The sequence below is a fragment of the Trichomycterus rosablanca genome, chromosome 2 (assembly GCF_030014385.1).
Source record: "Trichomycterus rosablanca isolate fTriRos1 chromosome 2, fTriRos1.hap1, whole genome shotgun sequence".
NCBI classification, from domain to species: domain Eukaryota; kingdom Metazoa; phylum Chordata; class Actinopteri; order Siluriformes; family Trichomycteridae; genus Trichomycterus; species Trichomycterus rosablanca.
In genome coordinates, this window is record NC_085989.1 from 55,478,336 (window position 1) to 55,500,490 (window position 22,155).

The 22,155-nt window shown below is 39.1% G+C and overlaps 1 protein-coding gene across 1 annotated transcript; it reads left to right on the forward strand.

Annotated features, from left to right (window-relative positions):
- Positions 1-14,587: 14,587 nt before the first annotated feature.
- Positions 14,588-22,033, forward strand: LOC134302455 (GTPase IMAP family member 8-like). Its single transcript, XM_062987564.1, has 2 exons — positions 14,588-14,603; positions 21,501-22,033. Exons 1-2 carry the CDS (start codon positions 14,588-14,590, stop codon positions 22,031-22,033), a joined length of 549 nt encoding a protein of 182 aa, XP_062843634.1.
- Positions 22,034-22,155: the final 122 nt, after the last annotated feature.

Genomic DNA, 22,155 nt, shown 5'->3' on the forward strand with positions numbered 1-22,155 from the left:
TTCTTTATGAATCCTGTGTAAATGTTATATTAGTACACTGTAGTATTAAAAGTTCTATTTATGGATGATTCCTCCTCCACTACACTTCACAGTTAGAACTATGGTAGTAAACTGGTGTATTTTCCTGGTGTTCCAAAAGCCTAGATTCTTGTCAGATTGACATAAATTACTTGTAATCTAACACTAAATGTATTGTTGCTGCTTCACAGTCCAGTGGTTTATGGCTTTATTAGTGAGCCATTGTTGCTCCTAAACTTCTTAACAGCACTTCTAGACTCAGGTTTGTGTGTGGTCATTTTGTACACCTGTTAGCAATTGGTGTACCTGAAATATATAGACTTAGATATAAATCTACTTAGAGGTTGCAGTCTTTGTATTTATTGCACTGTAGCACTCTGCATTTATAGCAGTTGTAACCCAGTGGTTAAGGTACTGGGCTAGTAATCCAAAGATCACTCGTTCAAGCCCCACCACTGCCAGGTTGCCACTGTTGGGCCATTGAGCAAGGCCCTCAACCCTTAATTGCTAAGACAGTACACGGTCACAGTACTGTGAGTCGCATTGAATAAAAGCTTTTGCTAAATGCTGTAAGTGTATTTTTTTTTTAATCTACACTGTGTGTATTGTGATGTTTGTACTTGTGTTCTGTGTTGCACCTTGAGTTTCCTTTTAATACGTGTTTAGCTAACATGACAATTAAGCCTCTTGTATATTTAATCATGAATCACAGGATGTGGAAAAATTCAAAGATTTGTAGTTTGGCTCCCTCTACTGACTGAAAGGTGACCCACATGTATAATAAAAGCATTACACACATCTACAACCCCAACTGTTCCACTTGTCTGTTGAAATTATAACTGATTTTCCTGATTATCTAGACTGATTACCTGGAGGTTGGAGAAAGCTCATTTAAGATGTACAAAACCTGGAACAAGGTCGTTCACAGACAGGGTAAACTGTAGACAGACAGAATTGTTTTCTTTTCACCTCTTTAATTTACTATATTAAAAAAACCCAAATGCTCAGATTGAACAAAGACAATCTAATACATTAAGTTTTGTATCACTGCTGCTTATTTAAATTATCGATTTTCTTTTTTCCTGCGACACTTGCTAAGCATTTAAAATTCTTAGATTATTAAAGTAAAGAAAGATTCTGTGTTAAAATAAGTGGTTGAGAGTTTTAACATGATGCTGATGATCTGAAATAGTGTAAAGAAACATTAACATAAAAAACATATTTTATTTCATTTACATTCACATTTCATTTGTCTCTTGTCAGATGCTAATTGTAGAGTTTAGTTGTTCCAGGCAGGGTTTTTTTTTTCCATAAAAAGGTGCTCAGTTAAAAAAATAAACTAATACTGTAGTGTAAAATTAATTACACACTGATTAATAGATCACAGAGACACAGAAGCTGCATGTTTGTATCTAAACATCTAATATTAATTGTTAGGACCCTGTGGTGACTGCAGGGGTGAATGGAGTCGAGAACATTCAGGGTTCAGTCATGTAGGGGGAGAACAAACAGCTACCACAGAAATCCACAAAGACAAATATAAAATATAAATATTATTTATATTTATTAAAGCTGTTGAAATAGATAATAAACTGAATGTACAACATTTACAGGTCACATTATTTACATTATGGAAACCAGACCCTGGGTGGCGCTAAAGTCAAAAGTCAAAGTGAACTTTATTGTCATTCAGACTACACAGCTAGGAGTGCACAGCTGAACGAGATTGCGTTTCTCAAGCTTCAGTGTGCATAATATGAAAAAAAGAGCATATACAAGACAAAATTTACATTAAGTTTTTTAAAAAGATATACATTAAGTAAAAAAAAAATAATAATAATTAAAAATATTGAACAGACATTGTAGACAGACATAAAATACACGTTAAGTAAAGTAAAAAATATGTACACATTAAGTAAGAAATATTGCACATAATTTGCAGTGGTGAGGTACCGGTGTAATAAATAAATAAAATGCCTGGTGTTAAACACTTAAGTTATTGCACAGAATATAATAGAAGGGTAGCAGCATGATGTAAACAGAATCTGTCCTACTTCAGTCTTTTGTGATTTTTTCTCTAAAAACCAAACGAAAATAAAAGGACCATTCACATGATTGTTTCTTACTGTAAATTCATAACTACATGGGTTCGATCCCTCTTCTGGTGTATCTGAACAGAGGAACTGTAACTATGGGTAAAGTACAGGAGATCTACTGTCCAGAATCCACAATAGAAACAAAATAAAGACTGATAAATCATACAGTACACAACACATCCTGATTATTGCTGTTATTACAAATAAAACCGCTAAACACCAAGTTTGACCTAGCTTAACACCTCCAAGACAAAGGAGATCATCGTGGACTTCAGGAGAACAAAGAGGTCAGAGTGTGAAATTCCTTGGGGTCCACATATCCAACAATCTAACATGGACACAGAACACCTCGTACCTGAACATGAGAGCACATCAAAGACTCTATTTCCTGAGAAAGCTAAAACAAGCTCAGCTTCCTCAAAAACTCCTGGTGAACTTCTACCGCAGCACCATCGAGAGTGTTCTATCCAACTGCATGACTGTGTGGTACTTCAGCTGCACAGCCTCAGAGAGGAAGGACCTACATCGGGTGGTCAGAGCGGCGGAACGTATCATCGGGACCGAACTCCCCAAATTGGACAGTGTTTACAACAGCAGTGAAGGAGCTGATGTGAAGGAGCGTGCACACACACACACACACGCCTCTACTTTTGGAAACAACGGGAGGAACGTACTGAATGTAGCAGAGAAAAAAGTGAAACTACAGTATCGATCCCACCACGCTAGTATCGATCCGATTCCGATACCAACGTTGGTATCGATACTATCGATATTTGGATCGATCCGCCCACCACTAGTTCCCACAGGGACGCAATTCAACAAACAAGTAGTTCTCCACCAAAACAGTGCAGTAATACACTCAACATAAATGTCAACCACCAACACCATTACAGAAGTAGTACTAATACTTAGTACTACTTCTACTACTTACTACTATTACTACTTAGTAGTAATTGTGGCGCGCTACGAGTAAAGGCGCCAACGGGCTCTGCACGTTCCAGTGTTGCCAGATTGGGCGGTTATCCGCCAAACTGGGCGGATTTTGTTGGAAAACAATTTAATAGCAGTTAAATAACACTTCAATTTAAAAGAAAATCTTCTGTTTTAAGAAGCTCCAGCATTGTAGAAGGCTATTAAAAGTAAATTCAATTTTCAATGCCAATTTGGCTTATAAGTGTTGGTCAGTCTGTATCATATTGTTGAAAGAAAATTTAAATTTGTTTTCAATACGTTCATGCTAGCATGTTCTGGGGTTCAGTTGAGTGTCATAATTACAAACAAGTTGGCAGCCAAATGATAAAGTATTGTAAAGGAATATCTTTGAAATTCTTCCTCATAATGTTAAGGTTATAGGCTATATTTTGGTTTTTCACTAGTCAGGGAAAACGAAGAGAAAAAAAGCTCATTATTATTATGTGGCTCTTCGTGATGTAATTCTACATGGCACTAACTGCCTGTATAGGTAAATAAATGAGTGACCACATAAAAAAGGTATCAGTTTCTGTGCCACTCCTGTGTGAGCAATGGTCTCAGTCTGGCCACCCATATGAAAATTGTCTGGCTCCGCCACAGTTCACAGGGTCCTGATGACTATATTTAATTAATATTGTGTATCATATGGAGAGTTCTGTATCTAAACAAAACGATTTTGTCTGCTAAATGATTTCAGATTTAGTGGACACCAAATTCCCAATTAAAACCAGATTTTTGTAGTTATCTGATTATACAAGTGATCAGGTAAATAACATACTATTAAAAACTAAAATCTGAGAGATTTGAGATTCGAATGAAACTAAACAACAATAATTAATAAATAATATCAAGGTAACTGCACAAAATAATCATGACGAATTTGATATAAAAAAATAAAATGTTTATTTTACTCAACTAATTACAATCTCAATTGATAAAAAACGACTTTACAGTCTTACTATCAGAAAATATAATTTAGCAAAAGCTTTAATAGATACAGAGACTGCAGAAAAACGACTGAGTGAATGAACACTGATCTGAGGTAAGATATTGTAGCGACCCGCTGTTGTGGATGAGAAGGGGGCGGAGCTTTACCCAGAAGGACTTGCGGGTGCGGCGTTAAGGTCTACCGTGACCGTGTTATTCAGCACTGGAAAGGGGTTGGCTATGCTGAGAAATATGGCGATCCGGCTATGAGCTGTGGCCTATCGGTTTTTGGCTGTGCGGCTAAAGGCTGTGTGGCCGTGGGAATGAGGGTATGAGGGTATGAGGGTATGAAGGTATGAATGTCTATGTGTGTGAATGGGTGTTTGTCCACATATTCACAGAAAGAGCAATTTCCCATCCCTCTTCGACGCTGTGGAAACGCCACAATATATTAGATGATAAAATGCAATGATTCTTGTTGGATGTTATCCAGAAAGCCACATTTTAAACATTGAACATTAATTCTGTGTAATTCTGAAATAGGTGTGATTAAAACTAATAAAATGAGGGAAAATCACTATAATGTGAATTGTATAAAATGTAATTTATTGAATATGATCATGATACTAAACATACCGTGCTGTTCTCTTTAGTGAGGACACAGGCTCATGGCCTGGTAAAATGCTGATTCACTTACAAACTTACTTTTATTTAGAGAGCGAGATAGAGAGAGAGAGAGAGAGAGACAGGATTACCTTTAGTTTTCTTATGGGTCAGTTAAGAATCACACTATAAAGCAGATTTCCAAATGACCAATTTCCTTTCAGGTGAGCGTAGTTTCACTCAGGATGTGTGTGTGTGTGTTTATTAAGATAAGATAAGATAAGATAATCCTTTATTAATCCCACAGTGGGGAAATTCACATCGTTAGACAAGAAATGGTAACACATTGGGAGAGTAGGAGATAAAAAAAACCAGCAACCAGATTGTGCTCCCTGAGGAGCACACTATGGTAACACGAAAAAAAGCCCCTAACAGCACACAAGCACATGTAAACATAAAAACATAACAGTCACACAACCAGCCACAGGTTAGGGATGTGGGGATAGGAAAAGTAACCAACTACCAGCCATTCAGCGATTCGCAGCCATATGCCGGCGCGCGCTGCAGTCCGTCCTGCCGTATTGGTGGGATTAAGCTAAGAGAGTGGAGACGTTGGTTGGGGTTGGGAAAGAGTCTGTCCGTCCTCCATTCCTGCAGCAAGAAAGAAAAAGTCTGTACAAAGTTTGTGATAACATGGCTGTTTACAGCTCTTACTGCCCAGAATGAAAAACAGTCAGTGAAGGGGGTGTAGGTACGTCGCAGCAGGTCCTCTGGAGGAATTTACTTATCAGCGAGGCACACAGTAACACCCTGGATGGGGTGCCAGTCCATTGCAGGGCAGACACACACACACACATTCTCCTATAGGGCAATTCAGTGTTTCCAATTAACCTGACTGCATGTTTTTGGACTGTGGGAGGAAACTGGAGCTCCCGGAGGAAACCCACGCAGACACAAGGAGAACATGCAAACTCCGCACAGAAAGGACCTGCCACGCCTGGGGATCGAACCCAGGACCTTCTTGCTGTGAGGTGCTACCCACCGAGCCACTGTGCTGCCCAGTAACAAATTAAACTAATAAAAAAACATTAAATAAGTTAGTCGCAGTCAGTGATTACAGCTTAATAAAGTCAAATATTCATAAATGATACTAATAATTAATATCTGTGAAAACTTATTTAAGCAGGACTACCAGAAACCCAACACTGATTACAACAGAACAAGTAACATAAAGCAGTGGGAACTTTCAGGCTGACTTAAAATATTAGGCTGCAGCGTTCTCTTGTGGTCACACATACACATCTACACATGTTCCTAAACATGCTATTACAACTGATTTAGTGTTATTTTATTATTTATTATTATTGTGTTCGCAAAGTAAATGAAATGCAAATTCTCATCAACACAACTTTACCACCTGATCCAACAAACTAAATGAGTTATATAATATAAAATATATTTATCTAATTATAAACTATATTATTTGCACTGCAAACTGGCTCGTCTCACCAGTCCAGATTCTTCCTCTGATTAATGTATAAAGAATGTATCCTGTTATTTGTAGCTTAAAGGAGGAGGAACAAACTCAGTTTTAATTGTGTAAGCGATTCTACGCCTCTTGAAGGTGGAGCGCTAAGTGTTCACGATAATATGTCAGATAGTGAAGTGTGAAGTGGTTTCATTTAAGCACACAAAGCCTGGCGACATTCTGTAAAAATAAAAAATGTATGGCTCTCGGGGGATTAATGTATATGACTGTCCATGTAAGGAACCCTTGGCTTTATTTCAGCTGCTATATCAGGTTTAAAGATTCACTGACGCACACATATATATACATACAGTATATATATACTGTATATACACAGTGTATCACAAAAGTGAGTACACCCCTCACATTTCTGCAAATATTTCATTATATCTTTTCATGGGACAACACTATAGAAATAAAACTTGGATATAACTTAGAGTAGTCAGTGTACAGCTTGTATAGCAGTGTAGATTTACTGTCTTCTGAAAATAACTCAACACACAGCCATTAATGTCTAAATAGCTGGCAACATAAGTGAGTACACCCCACAGTGAACATGTCCAAATTGTGCCCAAATGTGTCGTTGTCCCTCCCTGGTGTTATGTGTCAAGGTCCCAGGTGTAAATGGGGAGCAGGGCTGTTAAATTTGGTGTTTTGGGTACAATTCTCTCATACTGGATATTCAACCTGGCACCTCATGGCAAAGAACTCTCTGAGGATGTGAGAAATAGAATTGTTGCTCTCCACAAAGATGGCCTGGGCTATAAGAAGATTGCTAACACCCTGAAACTGAGCTACAGCATGGTGGCCAAGGTCATACAGCGGTTTTCCAGGACAGGTTCCACTCGGAACAGGCTTCGCCAGGGTCGACCAAAGAAGTTGAGTCCACGTGTTCGGCGACATATCCAGAGGTTGGCTTTAAAAAATAGACACATGAGTGCTGCCAGCATTGCTGCAGAGGTTGAAGATGTGGGAGGTCAGCCTGTCAGTGCTCAGACCATACGCCGCACACTGCATCAACTCGGTCTGCATGGTCGTCATCCCAGAAGGAAGCTGACGCACAAGAAAGCCAGCAAACAGTTTGCTGAAAACAAGCAGTCCAAGAACATGGATTACTGGAATGCCCTGTGGTCTGACGAGACCAAGATGAACTTGTTTGGCTCAGATGGTGTCCAGCATGTGTGGCGGCACCCTGGTGAGAAGTACCAAGACAACTGTATCTTGCCTACAGTCAAGCATGCTGGTGGTAGCATCATGGTCTTGGGCTGCATGAGTGTTGCTGGCACTGGGGAGCTGCAGTTCATTGAGAGAAACATGAATTCCAACATGTACTGTGACATTCTGAAACAGAGCATGATCCCCTCCCTTCGAAAACTGGGCCTCATGGCAGTTTTCCAACAGGATAACGACCCCAAACACAACCTCCAAGATGACAACTGCCTTGCTGAGGAAGCTGAAGGTAAAGGTGATGGACTAAACCCAATTGAGCACCTGTGGTGCATCCTCAAGTGGAAGGTGGAGGAGTTCAAGGTGTCTAACATCCACCAGCTCCGTGATGTCATCATGGAGGAGTGGAAGAGGATTCCAGTAGCAACCTGTGCAGCTCTGGTGAATTCCATGCCCAGGAAGGTTAAGGCAGTGCTAGATAATAATAGTGGTCACACAAAATATTGACACTTTGGGCACAATTTGGACATGTTCACTGTGGGGTGTACTCACTTATGTTGCAGCTATTTAGACATTAATGGCTGCGTGTTGAGTTATTTTCAGAAGACAGTAAATCTACACTGCTATACAAGCTGTACACTGACTACTCTAAGTTATATCCAAGTTTTAGTTCTATAGTCCCATGAAAAGATATAATCAAATATTTGCAGAAATGTGAGGGGTGTACTCACTTTTGTGATACACTGTGTATATACAGTATATACACACACACATACAGTGTATCACAAAAGTGAGTACAACCCTCACATTTCTGCAAATATTTCATTATATTTTTTCATGGGACAACACTATAGACATGAAACTTGGATATAACTTAGAGTAGTCAGTGTACAGCTTGTATAGCAGTGTAGATTTACTGTCTTCTGAAAATAACTCAACACACAGCCATTAATGTCTAAATAGCTGGCAACATAAGTGAGTACACCCCACAGTGAACATGTCCAAATTGTGCCCAAATGTGTCGTTGTCCATCCCTGGTGTCATGTGTCAAGGTCCCAGGTGTAAATGGGGAGCAGGGCTGTTAAATTTGGTGTTTTGGGTACAATTCTCTCATACTGGCCACTGGATATTCAACATGGCATCTCATGGCAAAGAACTCTCTGAGGATGTGAGAAATAGAATTGTTGCTCTCCACAAAGATGGCCTGGGCTATAAGAAGATTGCTAACACCCTGAAACTGAGCTACAGCATGGTGGCCAAGGTCATACAGCGGTTTTCCAGGACAGGTTCCACTCGGAACAGGCTTCGCCAGGGTCGACCAAAGAAGTTGAGTCCACGTGTTCGGCGTCATATCCAGAGGTTGGCTTTAAAAAATAGACACATGAGTGCTGCCAGCATTGCTGCAGAGGTTGAAGACATGGGAGGTCAGCCTGTCAGTGCTCAGACCATACACCGCACACTGCATCAACTCGGTCTGCATGATCGTCATCCCAGAAGGAAGCTGACGCACAAGAAAGCCCGCAAACAGTTTGCTGAAGACAAGCAGTCCAAGAACATGGATTACTGGAATGCCCTGTGGTCTGACGAGACCAAGATAAACTTGTTTGGCTCAGATGGTGTCCAGCATGTGTGGCGGCACCCTGGTGAGAAGTACCAAGACAACTGTATCCTGCCTACAGTCAAGTATGGTGGTGGTAGCATCATGGTCTTGGGCTGCATGAGTGTTGCTGGCACTGGGGAGCTGCAGTTCATTGAGGGAAACATGAATTCCAACATGTACTGTGACATTCTGAAACAGAGCATGATCCCCTCCCTTCGAAAACTGGGCCTCATGGCAGTTTTCCAACAGGATAACGACCCCAAACACAACCTCCAAGATGACAACTGCCTTGCTGAGGAAGCTGAAGGTAAAGGTGATGAACTAAACCCAATTGAGCACCTGTGGCGCATCCTCAAGTGGAAGGTGGAGGAGTTCAAGGTGTCTAACATCCACCAGCTCCGTGATGTCATCATGGAGGAGTGGAAGAGGATTCCAGTAGCAACCTGTGCAGCTCTGGTGAATTCCATGCCCAGGAGGGTTAAGGCAGTGCTGGATAATAATGGTGGTCACACAAAATATTGACACTTTGGGCACAATTTGGACATGTTCACTGTGGGGTGTACTCACTTATGTTGCCAGCCATTTAGACATTAATGGCTGTGTGTTGAGTTATTTTCAGAAGACAGTAAATCTACACTGCTATACAAGCTGTACACTGACTACTCTAAGTTATATCCAAGTTTTATTTCTATAGTGTTGTCCCATGAAAAGATATAATAAAATTTTTGCAGAATTGTGAGGGGTGTACTCACTTTTGTGATACACTGTATATACAGTGGGGGAAAAAAGTATTTGATCCCCTGCTGATTTTGTAAGTTTGCCCCCTTACAAAGACTTGAACAGTCTATAATTTTTATGGAAGGTTTATTTTAACAGAGAGAGACAGAATATCAACAAAAATCCAGAAAAAAAAACATTAAATAAACATTATAAATTAATTTGTATTTAATTAAGGGAAATAAGTATTTTATCCCCTACCAACCAGCAAGAATTCTGACCCCCACAGACCGGTTATGTGCCCATGAGGCACACAAATTAGTCCTGTCCCTGTATAAAAGACTCCTGTCACAGAATCAGTTTCTTCCGTTCGAATCTCTCGACCACCATGGGCAACACCAAAGAGCTATCAAAGGATGTCAGGGACAAGATTGTAGACGTGCACAAGGCTGGAATGGGCTACAAAACCATCAGCAAGAAGCTTGGTGAGAAAGAGACCACTGTTGGTGCGATCATTCGAAAATGGAAGAAATACAAGATCACAGTCAATCACCCTCACTCTGGAGCTCCATGCAAGATCTCACCTCGTGGGGTAAGAATGATTCTGAGAAAGGTCAGGTCAGCCCAGAATTACACGGGAGCAGCTTGTCAATGATCTCAAGGGAGCTGGAAGCACAGTCACCAAGAAAACCATTAGTAACACACGTCGCCGTAATGGATTGAGATCCTGCAGTGCCCGCAAAGTCCCTTTGCTCAAGAAGGCTCATGTACAGGCCCGTCTGAAGTTTGCCAATGAACACCTGAATGATTCAGAGAAAGCTTGGGAGAATGTGATATGGTCAGATGAGACCAAAATTGAGCTCTTTAGCATCAACTCCACTCGCCGTGTTTGGAGGCAAAGAAATGCCCGGTGGGGATGGTGTTCTTGGGGTCATATCCAGCATTTCTCTGCTCCCAGCTCCCTTGAGATCATTGACAAGCTCCTCCTGTGTAATTCTGGACTGACCTCACCTTTCTCAGAATCATTCTTACCCCACCAGGTGAGATCTTGCATGGAGCTCCAGAGCAAGGGCGATTGACTGTGATCTTGTATTTCTTCCATTTTCGAATGATCGCACCAACAGTGGTCTCTTTCTCACCAAGCTTCTTGCTGATGGTCTTGTAGCCCATTCCAGCCTTGTGCAGGTCTACAATCTTGTCCCTGACATCCTTTGATAGCTCTTTGGTGTTGCCCATGGTGGTCGAGAGATTCGAACGGAAGAAACTGATTCTGTGACAGGAGTCTTTTATACAGGGACAGGACTAATCTGTGTGCCTCATGGGCACATAACCGATCTGTGGGGGTCAGAATTATTGCTGGTTGGTAGGGGATCAAATACTTATTTCCCTTAATTAAATACAAATTAATTTATAACTTATTTAATGTTTTTTTTTTTTTTTTGTTAATATTCTGTCTCTCTCTGTTAAAATAAACTGTTCAAGTCTTTGTAAGGGGACAAACTTACAAAATCAGCAGGGGATCAAATACTTATTTCCCCCAGAGTGAGTGTGAATGTGGGTATGTGGGTATGTGGGTATGTGTGTATGTATATACAGGGGTTGGACAAAATAACGGAAACACCTGGTTTTAGACCACAATAATTTATTAGTATGGTGTAGGGCCTCCTTTTGCGGCCAATACAGCGTCAATTCGTCTTGGAAATGACATATACAAGTCCTGCACAGTGGTCAGAGGGATTTTAAGCCATTCTTCTTGCAGGATAGTGGCCAGGTCACTACGTAATGCTGGTGGAGGAAAACGTTTCCTGACTCGCTTCTCCAAAACACCCCAAAGTGACTCAATAATATTTAGATCTGGTGACTGTGCAGGCCATGGGAGATGTTCAACTTCACTTTCATGTTCATTAAACCAATCTTTCACCAGTCTTGCTGTGTGTATTGGTGCATTGTCATCCTGATACACGGCACCGCCATTGGATGCACATGGTCCTCCAGAATGGTTCGGTAGTCCTTGGCAGTGACGCGCCCATCTAGCACAAGTATTGGGCCAAGGGAATGCCATGATATGGCAGCCCAAACCATCACTGATCCACCCCCATGCTTCACTCTGAGCATGCAACAGTCTGGGTGGTACGCTTCTTTGGGGCTTCTCCACACCGTAACTCTCCCGGATGTGGGGAAAACAGTAAAGGTGGACTCATCAGAGAACAATACATGTTTCACATTGTCCACAGCCCAAGATTTGCGCTCCTTGCACCATTGAAACCGACGTTTGGCATTGGCACGAGTGACCAAAGGTTTGGCTATAGCAGCCCGGCCGTGTATATTGACCCTGTGGAGCTCCCGACGGACAGTTCTGGTGGAAACAGGAGAGTTGAGGTGCACATTTAATTCTGCCGTGATTTGGGCAGCCGTGGTTTTATGTTTTTTGGATACAATCCGGGTTAGCACCCGAACATCCCTTTCAGACAGCTTCCTCTTGCGTCCACAGTTAATCCTGTTGGATGTGGTTTGTCCTTCTTGGTGGTATGCTGACATTACCCTGGATACCGTGGCTCTTGATACATCACAAAGACTTGCTGTCTTGGTCACAGATGCGCCAGCAAGACGTGCACCAACAATTTGTCCTCTTTTGAACTCTGGTATGTCACCCATAATGTTGTGTGCATTGCAATATTTTGAGCAAAACTGTGCTCTTACCCTGCTAATTGAACCTTCACACTCTGCTCTTACTGGTGCAATGTGCAATTAATGAAGATTGGCCACCAGACTGGTCCAATTTAGCCATGAAACCTCCCACACTAAAATGACAGGTGTTTCAGTTATTTTGTCCAACCCCTGTATATCTGATTTTCAGTTCCTTCACCATCGACCTTGGTCCCTCCCTCATTACTGAGGTGCTGTCATTCATTGACAGCTCTAGTGGCCTTAACTACAATTAGAATTATTATAAATAAAGAGAACAAGTAGATAAAAGTGTAAAAAAAACATGAAGAAATCAGTGTAGATGTGGAAGAGGAGGATAAAGAGGAAGAAGAGATCAGAATGCACAAGCCATAGCACAAGCCACACATACACGTGCTCCACATACACACACACACTGAAGACAATGACAAACAAGTAACTAACACACACACCGTGAAAAACCCCACACTACACACCTATGCATCTCCAGCTAGATGGTGGTCTAACCCGCCCCAGTAGGCCCTCTATCTAATTCACAATAACGATTAAAAATAATACAATAATCCAATAATCAATTATTATAAAATAACCAAACCACAAACAATGCAATACCAATTATAACTTAAATCTACTACTACTAACACACTCGACAAAGCAGACAAACAACAATCAAAGCAAAACAAAACAATTAAGACAGCAAAACAAGACAATAACAAAAACAAAACGAAACAGAGAAACAAAACAGCACCAAACAATAAGAGAAACAAAACAGCAGGAGCCAGTCGATTATTGTTACTCCGTTTATCCAAACGGAAAACAGCAGGAAACACGAAGATAATTCAGCTAACGCTAAAAAAAAGAAAGAAAACTCGAATATCATTTAATCTGTTAAAAATCACGAACTTTAATAAACTATTTAAAAATCAACCATACCTGACGAACATCCGATCTTGTGTAGTAGCGTGAATAATGGCAAAAAACCCACCTAAAAGCCGTCAGTCGCAGAAAGCACAGACGCCAGTCCTAAACCATAATGGTTATAAAAGTTAAATTTACTTAGTCTAGGCTTTCTATAGCAAAGCGATTTATCTATACATGACCTTGTTGAAACGAATCTTTTAGTCGAGAGGCCCTGAAGAAGCAGTCAGAGAATCCAGAAAGTACTCTTCAAAAACACTTTATTAAGTGTAAGAAATGATCTGTGAATATATGTCAGAGCTAAGCCGATCGGCGCTCCTTTCTCCTGCAATCCAAAATGATCGCCAGCCAAGAAGAGAGCCGGCGTCTGAGCCCCCCTAGGTGGGGGTCTGGAGGACCTCTGCCAAGAGATCATGGCAGCCGCCATTTTGAACAAAGGGCCATGCGGCATGAATGTCGTAAAACTTGGAAAATGCCGTAAAATTTCCCATATTGAATTTATGTTTAATAATGATGTTTAATAATGATGTTATGTTCCAAAAATCCTAACAACCTAAACAACCCGTAACATACCTGAAGACAGTTTATTAGCCCACAATCCAGCCACCGGCTCAAACAATCAGCCGCAACGTCACGACCCGGAAACGCAGGAACCAAACCTCGAATGGAACCCCTTGGCGGAAGTGATCACCCAGGTAACGGACGCCATAGCGTACTAGATCCCCTCAATTTATAGCCACTAGACACATGCCAATTAGATCCTGATTGGACGGGTGGCAAAACGGGTGGGAAAAAAACCCCCATAATACCACAATATGTATATATCTTACAGCTGTGTGGGTGGGTAGCTGACAGATGTGCATTTAATGTATTAGAATTTTGTCTTTCCAATACAAACAGTATCTGAGAAACTGAATGTAATACAGAAAGTGCAAACCGACCCCACTCACCCCTGTTCTCAGGTACAACTACGTTGTATTTACGTTACAGTTGACATTTGCAGTGTTATAGATGTAGTTAGAAAGTCGATAAGAAAGAAATTGGGGGAATGTAAAATTGTTCTGCTGTAACTTTATATTGTACCAGTCTAAACTCTTACCAGCTTTTAGCATTATTTTCTTTAATAGGTTATACTGATTATATATTATACTGCAAGTAATGGAAATGATTCTAACAAGAACATGGTATTTAAATGCAGGTCGGCTATTTAAATACAACGTTACATGGAGGTTTTGTGTTTGCCGAGTTTGCACTGTGATTCAGGGTGAATCGTATCCACCGCGACCCAGAACATGATGAAGCGGTCTGACCTGTTTATTGTGCTTTCACTTTAGAATGAATCTGGATGAAGGTGAAATGGCGTCAGGTGAAGGTAAGAATAAAAACAAACTCTTATTAATTATAATGAAATCAGAAGATCTGAGATTATGTTAGTACTGAATGTCCGAGTGATATTCATAAGAAACGGAGTTTAGTAGAGTAAATAATTCTTACTTTACTTCATCAGACTGTTTACATGGATTCACTGATTACAATCTGCTCTCATTATTCTGATCTTTATTGTATTTTAATAAAACAGCGCGGATTTTCTACATTTTATTCTTAACTGGAAATCTGACAGTAAACAGTAATGCAGAACAAACTCATTCTCAGTAAACAAACCCACCACACAACGTCGTGTTTAAGTTGTGAAAAGGTGCGAACCTGTCAGCATTTCCTGATGAACGTTTGTGCGGCTTGGTGGCTCGGCTGGTAGTACTGTCGCCTTACAGCAAGAATGTCCTGCATTCCAACCCCCAGGTGGGGAGGTCCGGGTCTGTGTGGGGTTTGCGTATTCTCCTCGTGTCTGTGTGGGTTTTCTCCCACTGTATAAAAACGTGCAAATGAGGTGAATTGAAGGGACAAAATTGTCCATAACTGTTTGACATTAAAACTTGTGTAATGAACCGGTTCTGTCATGAATGTAACCAAAAGTTTAAAACATGACGTTAAAATCCTAATAAATAACAACATGTTGTGTTCACCTGTCTGAAACGTTCCAGAAACTTTATTTTCACTGAAAAGAAGAAATGTGCATTTTGTTAGGTATAAAAAATATCAGTTGGATTATTACTACTTCTTACTACTTCTTCTCATTATTATTAATATTATTACATTGAATTAATTTTAGGTCAAAATGAACAAATCATAAATGTGACGGTATAATTTATTTATTATGCATTATGTTATTAATAACAAAAGGATTAAGTTAGGCTGCAACGTTTATTTATTTACTCGTTTTGAAAAATATATAGACAAAAAAAACGTTGTTTTTAACTGACATAAAAAGACAACACTGCAGATCACATATGTAATAACTAGGGCTGGCACCAATCCGATACTTGGTATCAGTATCGGTCCGATATTGACCCAAATTACAGGATTAGATATCGGAAAGAAAAAAAACATGTAATCCAATTCGATACTCTTGCTTAATGTAAATAACACTTAATGAAAATAAGGCCATTGTTTGTGTATAAAGCAAATAACACAAAGTTACGTTCCAACAGAGTGTTGTAAATTAATTCAATTTTCAAACATTCAAGTAGGGTTTCACCAGAAGCTACTTTAATGTCGCAAACACAGAACAACACAAGCACAGCCGGAGATGATCATTTTGTAATCTCTTCCCTACACACTCGCTCCCTATACCCTAGCATTGTACACATAAAATTCTTAAAGGTCCAGACAATATATATGTAATTCACATTACATGACAGGTGTCGTTTATAGCCACTCATGCTGGCTGCCACTGACGTACAACTCATCCGCAACAGCCATTTAGAAATGAAAACACACTGATCTACTTCAACTTTTAGCATTTAAAAAACATCTTCTACTGCCACATCTAAAACACTGTTTAAACACAATAAAAATCATCCACTACTGCCACATCTAAACACTGTTTAAAAACAATACAAATTATTTACTACTGCCACATCTAAAACACTGTTTAAACACAATAAAAATTATTTACTACTGCCACATCTAAAACACTGTTTAAACACAATAAAAATCATTTACTACTGCCACATTTAAAAACATCGTTTAAACACAATAAAAATCATCTACTACTGCCACATCTAAACACACTGTTTAAACACAATAAAAATCATCCACTACTGTCACATCTAAAACACTGTTTAAACACAATAAAAATCATCTACTACTGCCACATCTAAAACACTGTTTAAACACAATAACAATCATCTACTACTGCCCCATCTAAAAACACTGTTTAAACACAATAAAAATCATCTTTTACTGCCACATCTAAAAACACTGTTTAAACACAATAAAAATCATCCACTACTGCCACATCTAAACACACTGTTTAAACACAATAAAAATCATCCACTACTGCCACATCTAAAACACTGTTTAAACACAATAAAAATCATCCACTACTGCCACATCTAAAACACTGTTTAAACACAATAACAATCATCTACTACTGCCCCATCTAAACACACTGTTTAAACACAATAAAAATCATCCACTACTGCCACATCTAAACACACTGTTTAAACACAATAAAAATCATCTACTACTGCCACATCTAAAAACACTGTTTAAACACAGTAAAGATCATCCACTACTGCCACATCTAAAACACTGTTTAAACACAATAAAAATCATCCACTACTGCCACATCTAAAACACTGTTTAAACACAATAAAAATCATCTACTACTGCCACATCTAAACACAATGTTTAAACACAATAAAAAACATCTTCTACTGCCACATCTAAACACACTGTTTAAACACAATAAAAATCATTTACTACTGCCACATCTAAAAACACTGTTTAAACACAATAAAAATCATTTACTACTGCCACATCTAAACACACTGTTTAAACACAATAAAAATAATCTACTATTGCCACATCTAAACACACTGTTTAAACACAATAAAAATTATCTACTACTGCCACATCTAAAAACACTATTTAAACACGATAAAAATCATCTACTACTGCCACATCTAAACACACTGTTTAAACACAATAAAAATCATCTTCTACTGCCACATCTAAACACACTGTTTAAACACAATAAAAATAATCTACTACTGCCACATCTAAACACACTGTTTAAACACAATAAAAATCATCTTCTACTGCCACATCTAAACACACTGTTTAAACACAATAAAAATAATCTACTACTGCCACATCTAAAAACACTGTTTAAACACAATAAAAATCATCTACTACTGCCACATCTAAACACACTGTTCAAACACAATAACAATCATCTACTACTGCCACATCTAAACACTGTTCAAACACAATAAAAATCATCTACTACTGCCACATCTAAACACACTGTTTAAACACAATAAAAATCATCCACTACTGCCACATCTAAAACACTGTTTAAACACAATAAAAATCATCCACTACTGCCACATCTAAAAACACTGTTTAAACACAATAAAAATAATCTACTACTGCCACATCTAAATACACTGTTTAAACACAATAAAAATAATCTACTACAGCCACATCTTAACACACTGTTTAAACACAATAAAAATTATTTACTACTGCCACATCTAAACACTGTTTAAACACAATAAAAATCACATACCACTGCCACATCTAACAACACTGTTTAAACACAATAAAAATCATCTACTACTGCCACATCTAAACACACTGTTTAAACACAATAAAAATAATCTTCTACTGCCACATCTAAAAACACTGTTTAAGCACAATAAAAATTGCTTAATAAGTCACTTCATAAATGATAAATCGGACTTGGATAAATCGGTCTTCTCAACAATAAATCCATTAGTGTTATTAAATAAAACAAACTACACCTTTTCCTGTTTAGCCACAGACGTCCTCTTCAAAATCCAACAGGTTTTTAATAAGTGCACTTTGGTTTTTAATAAACTAAAAACTTTAACGGAACTTTAACAAAAAAACTTCTAATTTCTAACTTCTATCAATTCTAATTGGTCCATCGTGTTTGATTGACATACACATCTTTCAATTGTAGACACTTGTTAAACAAGACAAAAATGCTGCTAAATGTTCTGAGTGTAAAAGCAGTTTTGCATAAGTGTGATGTTGTAGGTTCTGTATTTATTTCTTTAGAATAGTTGTTTCACAGTCTGAGCATTGTTTTTTTAAATAGCTAGTTTAACCATGGTGCATTGAGATGTGTATTATAACTGCTTAGATGTCTGAGAGGAGAAATGATGGTATCAGAATGGTATTGGTATCGGCAGATACTCAATTTGCAGTATCTGTATCGGACATAAAAAAGTGGTATCGAGCCAGCCCTATTAATAACCAGTATTTAGGTTTTTACAATGCTTTGCTAATGAAGCAGAAAGGAACCTTGCAAAAATAAGGTTGTTGGACAGCTGCTGTATAGGGTTTAAGAACGATGCTGTTTCATATCCGTAAATGTTTCATCTAAACTCTATCTACTCCCTCGGCTGCTCCCGTTAGGGGTCGCGGGCGGATCGTGATCCTCATTATTGATTTGGCACAGTTTTTACACCTTGGGACCGGCACTACAATGCACTGGTTTATGCAATGTAGCGGCCTGGTACCTATAGGACAACTCAGTGTCTCCAATTAGCCTGACTGCATGTTTTTGGACTGTGGGAGGAAACCGGAGCACCCGGAGGAAACCCACGCAGACACGGGGAGAACATGCAAACTCCACACAGAAAGGACCCAGACCGCCCCACCTGGGGATCAAACCCAAGACCTTGCTGTGAGGCGACAGTGCTACCCACTTAGCCATCGTGCTGCCCAAATGTTTAATTTAAACTAAAATGTCAAAAATAGCAAACTGAACATTGTGGCCACATATAGTTGTGTTAGTTGTTCAAGCTCCATCACCGCAAAGCTGCAAACTGCTGAGCTCATGAGGTTCTCAACCCCAAATTGCTTGCATTGTATTCATTCACAGTAAATTGCTTTGGATAAAAGCATCTGTTACATCAGTTGTAAATATAATGGTATATGTGAACATTATGGTAAATGTCTGATCACTGAAATCAAATTAGAGGTGACGATTTATCACTGCAAAATAGAATCAATTAATGATCAAACAGTGAATAAAAGATTATAACAGGACAGAAACCTCATTAAGACTGGACATGTAATTGTATAGCTCACTCTGACATCAAATAGAATGTATAAAATAATATTATTTGTGTATCTCAATATACAGTACAATGATTAGCTGGTAGTAAGAAAAAAACTGGTTATCTCAGTATATGATATGTGTTATTATAAATGTGAATTATTAGTTGGCTGTTGTAACAAGTTGATGGTTTTTATACAGATCCCCCAAAATTTTGCAGAACCAGAAGGAAAAGTATGACTTCACCTCCCTTAAGTAAGTCTAAGTGTTTTCATGTTGGTACATACTGATACATCAAGTGAACCTTAATTAAATTATGGAAAAAAAAAATCAGGAAAGGTTCAGCATTTTAATATGAATTATGATTCATCCCTATGTTACATATACATACTGTATATATATATTATTGTACGACATGAACCCAACCACTCACCTCACTGCACCCCCCCCCCCCCCCCCCCATTGGCTGCACGCGCCAGGTCGTTATTATTACATTACAATATTTTCGTTAAGTAAAATTAAAATAACTAAAACTGTGCATTAAAAATACCAGAGGCAGAAATTTGGACTCAAAGTGTAACTTCTGTGTGACTTTCAATTCATTCTGATCAGCTATCAGCATATGCAATTTGTTGAGAGGGCCCAAAAATTTTTTTTGCACTGGGGCCCATGAGCTCCTACTAACGCCACTGGTGTTGAATCTAGAAATAGTTCATTGTAGTACCCTGAGTGCCTTTTTTCAGTGGCAGGGTTATGAACAGGAAAAGATCCTCACTTTTGTCAGATAATGTGAATGGTTTTGTCATTTTAAATAATTGTCTGAAAGATGGGTAGCTGTTAACTCTATACAGGCATTGGCTGGCTTTGTAAAACTAATTTAGTTTTAAATATTTTATCATAATTTCATGATTGTTTTTATTGGTAAACATGTTCTTGCAATAAAAATGTGCATAACTGTTCAAATTTTGCTTAGTAATTAGTTTTAATCTCGATTAAAAATTTTAATCACGTGACAGCCCTAGTAGAGAGCCTAGCAGACTTTGAGGTATGCTTGGGATAACTGTCCTGTTCGAAAATCCAGTGAAAGTCCAGTGTCTCCCAAGCTTTAGCTTCCTGGCAGAGGACATGAACTTTTCTCCAAGGATTTTTATTTATACTTGTTTGAATCCATCTTGCCCTACACAAAAAGCAACCCAGAGCATTACTGCCATGTATGCTTCAGATTTCCTCTTCCAAACATATTGATCCATAGGCCTGAAAAGTTCCAGTATTATTCAGAACAGAGTCCCAAAACCTCTGGGGCTTATTTATATTGTATTGAGCATATTGACACTGACTTTATGCTTTTGGGTCAGTGGAGCTGTACTTCTTGGGCAAAGACCTTCTGTGTTTAGTATGCACCTTATCCTTCAGACACTTGTGCCCAAACTATTGAAAAAAAAACATACATACACTGTATATATACACTGCCTGGCCAAAAAAACTTAAACACTTAAACATTTGGTGAAATCAAATTGTAGAAAAACTCCAGTAGAACTCAGGGATGTTTAATAGTGAAAGTAAGAGCATTTCCACACACACAATGTGAAGGGAACTTAAGGGATTGGGACTAAACAGCTGTTAGTGAGGCTAACCGGCAAAAACAGCTTCAATTGGCTAGGGAGCATAAAGATTGGACATGTGCGCGCATCAGGGTAAGAAGAGAGGAGGCTGAAGTGATGCACCCATCATGCCTAGTGCCTACCGTACAAGCCTGTGTGGGCAGTGCTATGATCTGGGGTCGCTGCAGTTGGTCAGGCCTAGGTTCAGCAACGTTATATGCCCAAAGAATGAGGTCAGCTGACTACCTGAATATACTGAACCACCAGGTTATTCCATCAATGGATTTTTTCTTTCCTGATGGTTCGGGCATATTCCAAGATGACAATGCCAGGATTCATCGGGTTCAAATTGTGAAAGAGTGCTTCGGAGCATGAGACATCATTTGCACACAACCACACACCATGGCATGTCCAGCTATGCCTTTCTGAGTAATTTTTTTTTAAACTTTGACACTGACCTAAAACATTAATAACTGATGTTTGCATCACTTGTTCAATCATTGTTTTGTAGTGTCTGATCTGGAGCTTGTTCTTTTGGGAGAAAATCTCTCAGAGACTAACAGAGTGGGAAACTTCATCCTGGGCAGAACTGCATTTGAAACTGAAGTATCTCCTCAAGCAGTAGACCAGCAAATGGAGAAATTTGAAGGACAGGTGGATGAAAGACACATTACCATCATCAACTCATTTTACTATGATCCAGAAGTCTGTAATAAGTGGTCGTCACTTTCAACTCCTGGACCTCACGCGTTTTTACTGGTGGTACAGCCATCCAGTTTTTCAGAGAAAGACAGAACCAGAGTGAAAAACATGCTGAACTCCTTCAGTGAAGAAGCTCTGAACTATTCCATTGTGATCAGTACAGACAAGGCTGATGCTGGAAAGTCTGATGCTTTTTACAGATTAATAGAGGACTGTAATGGGAGGTATCGTGAATTTACACAGTTACACACAGCTGACAAGGTTTCAGTTAGTCAGCTGTTTAAGGCCATTGACAGAATGGTAAAAGTGAATCAAGGAACTCGTTTCATGTGTAAGTACTGACTTTAACATAAATGAGCTTAAATTCAGGATGGATTCATCAGTTTATAAATCCTCACCATTTAATAAAATATTCTAAGCTATTTCCTAATTAACATTGAGACCCTGAGAAACCTCATAGATCC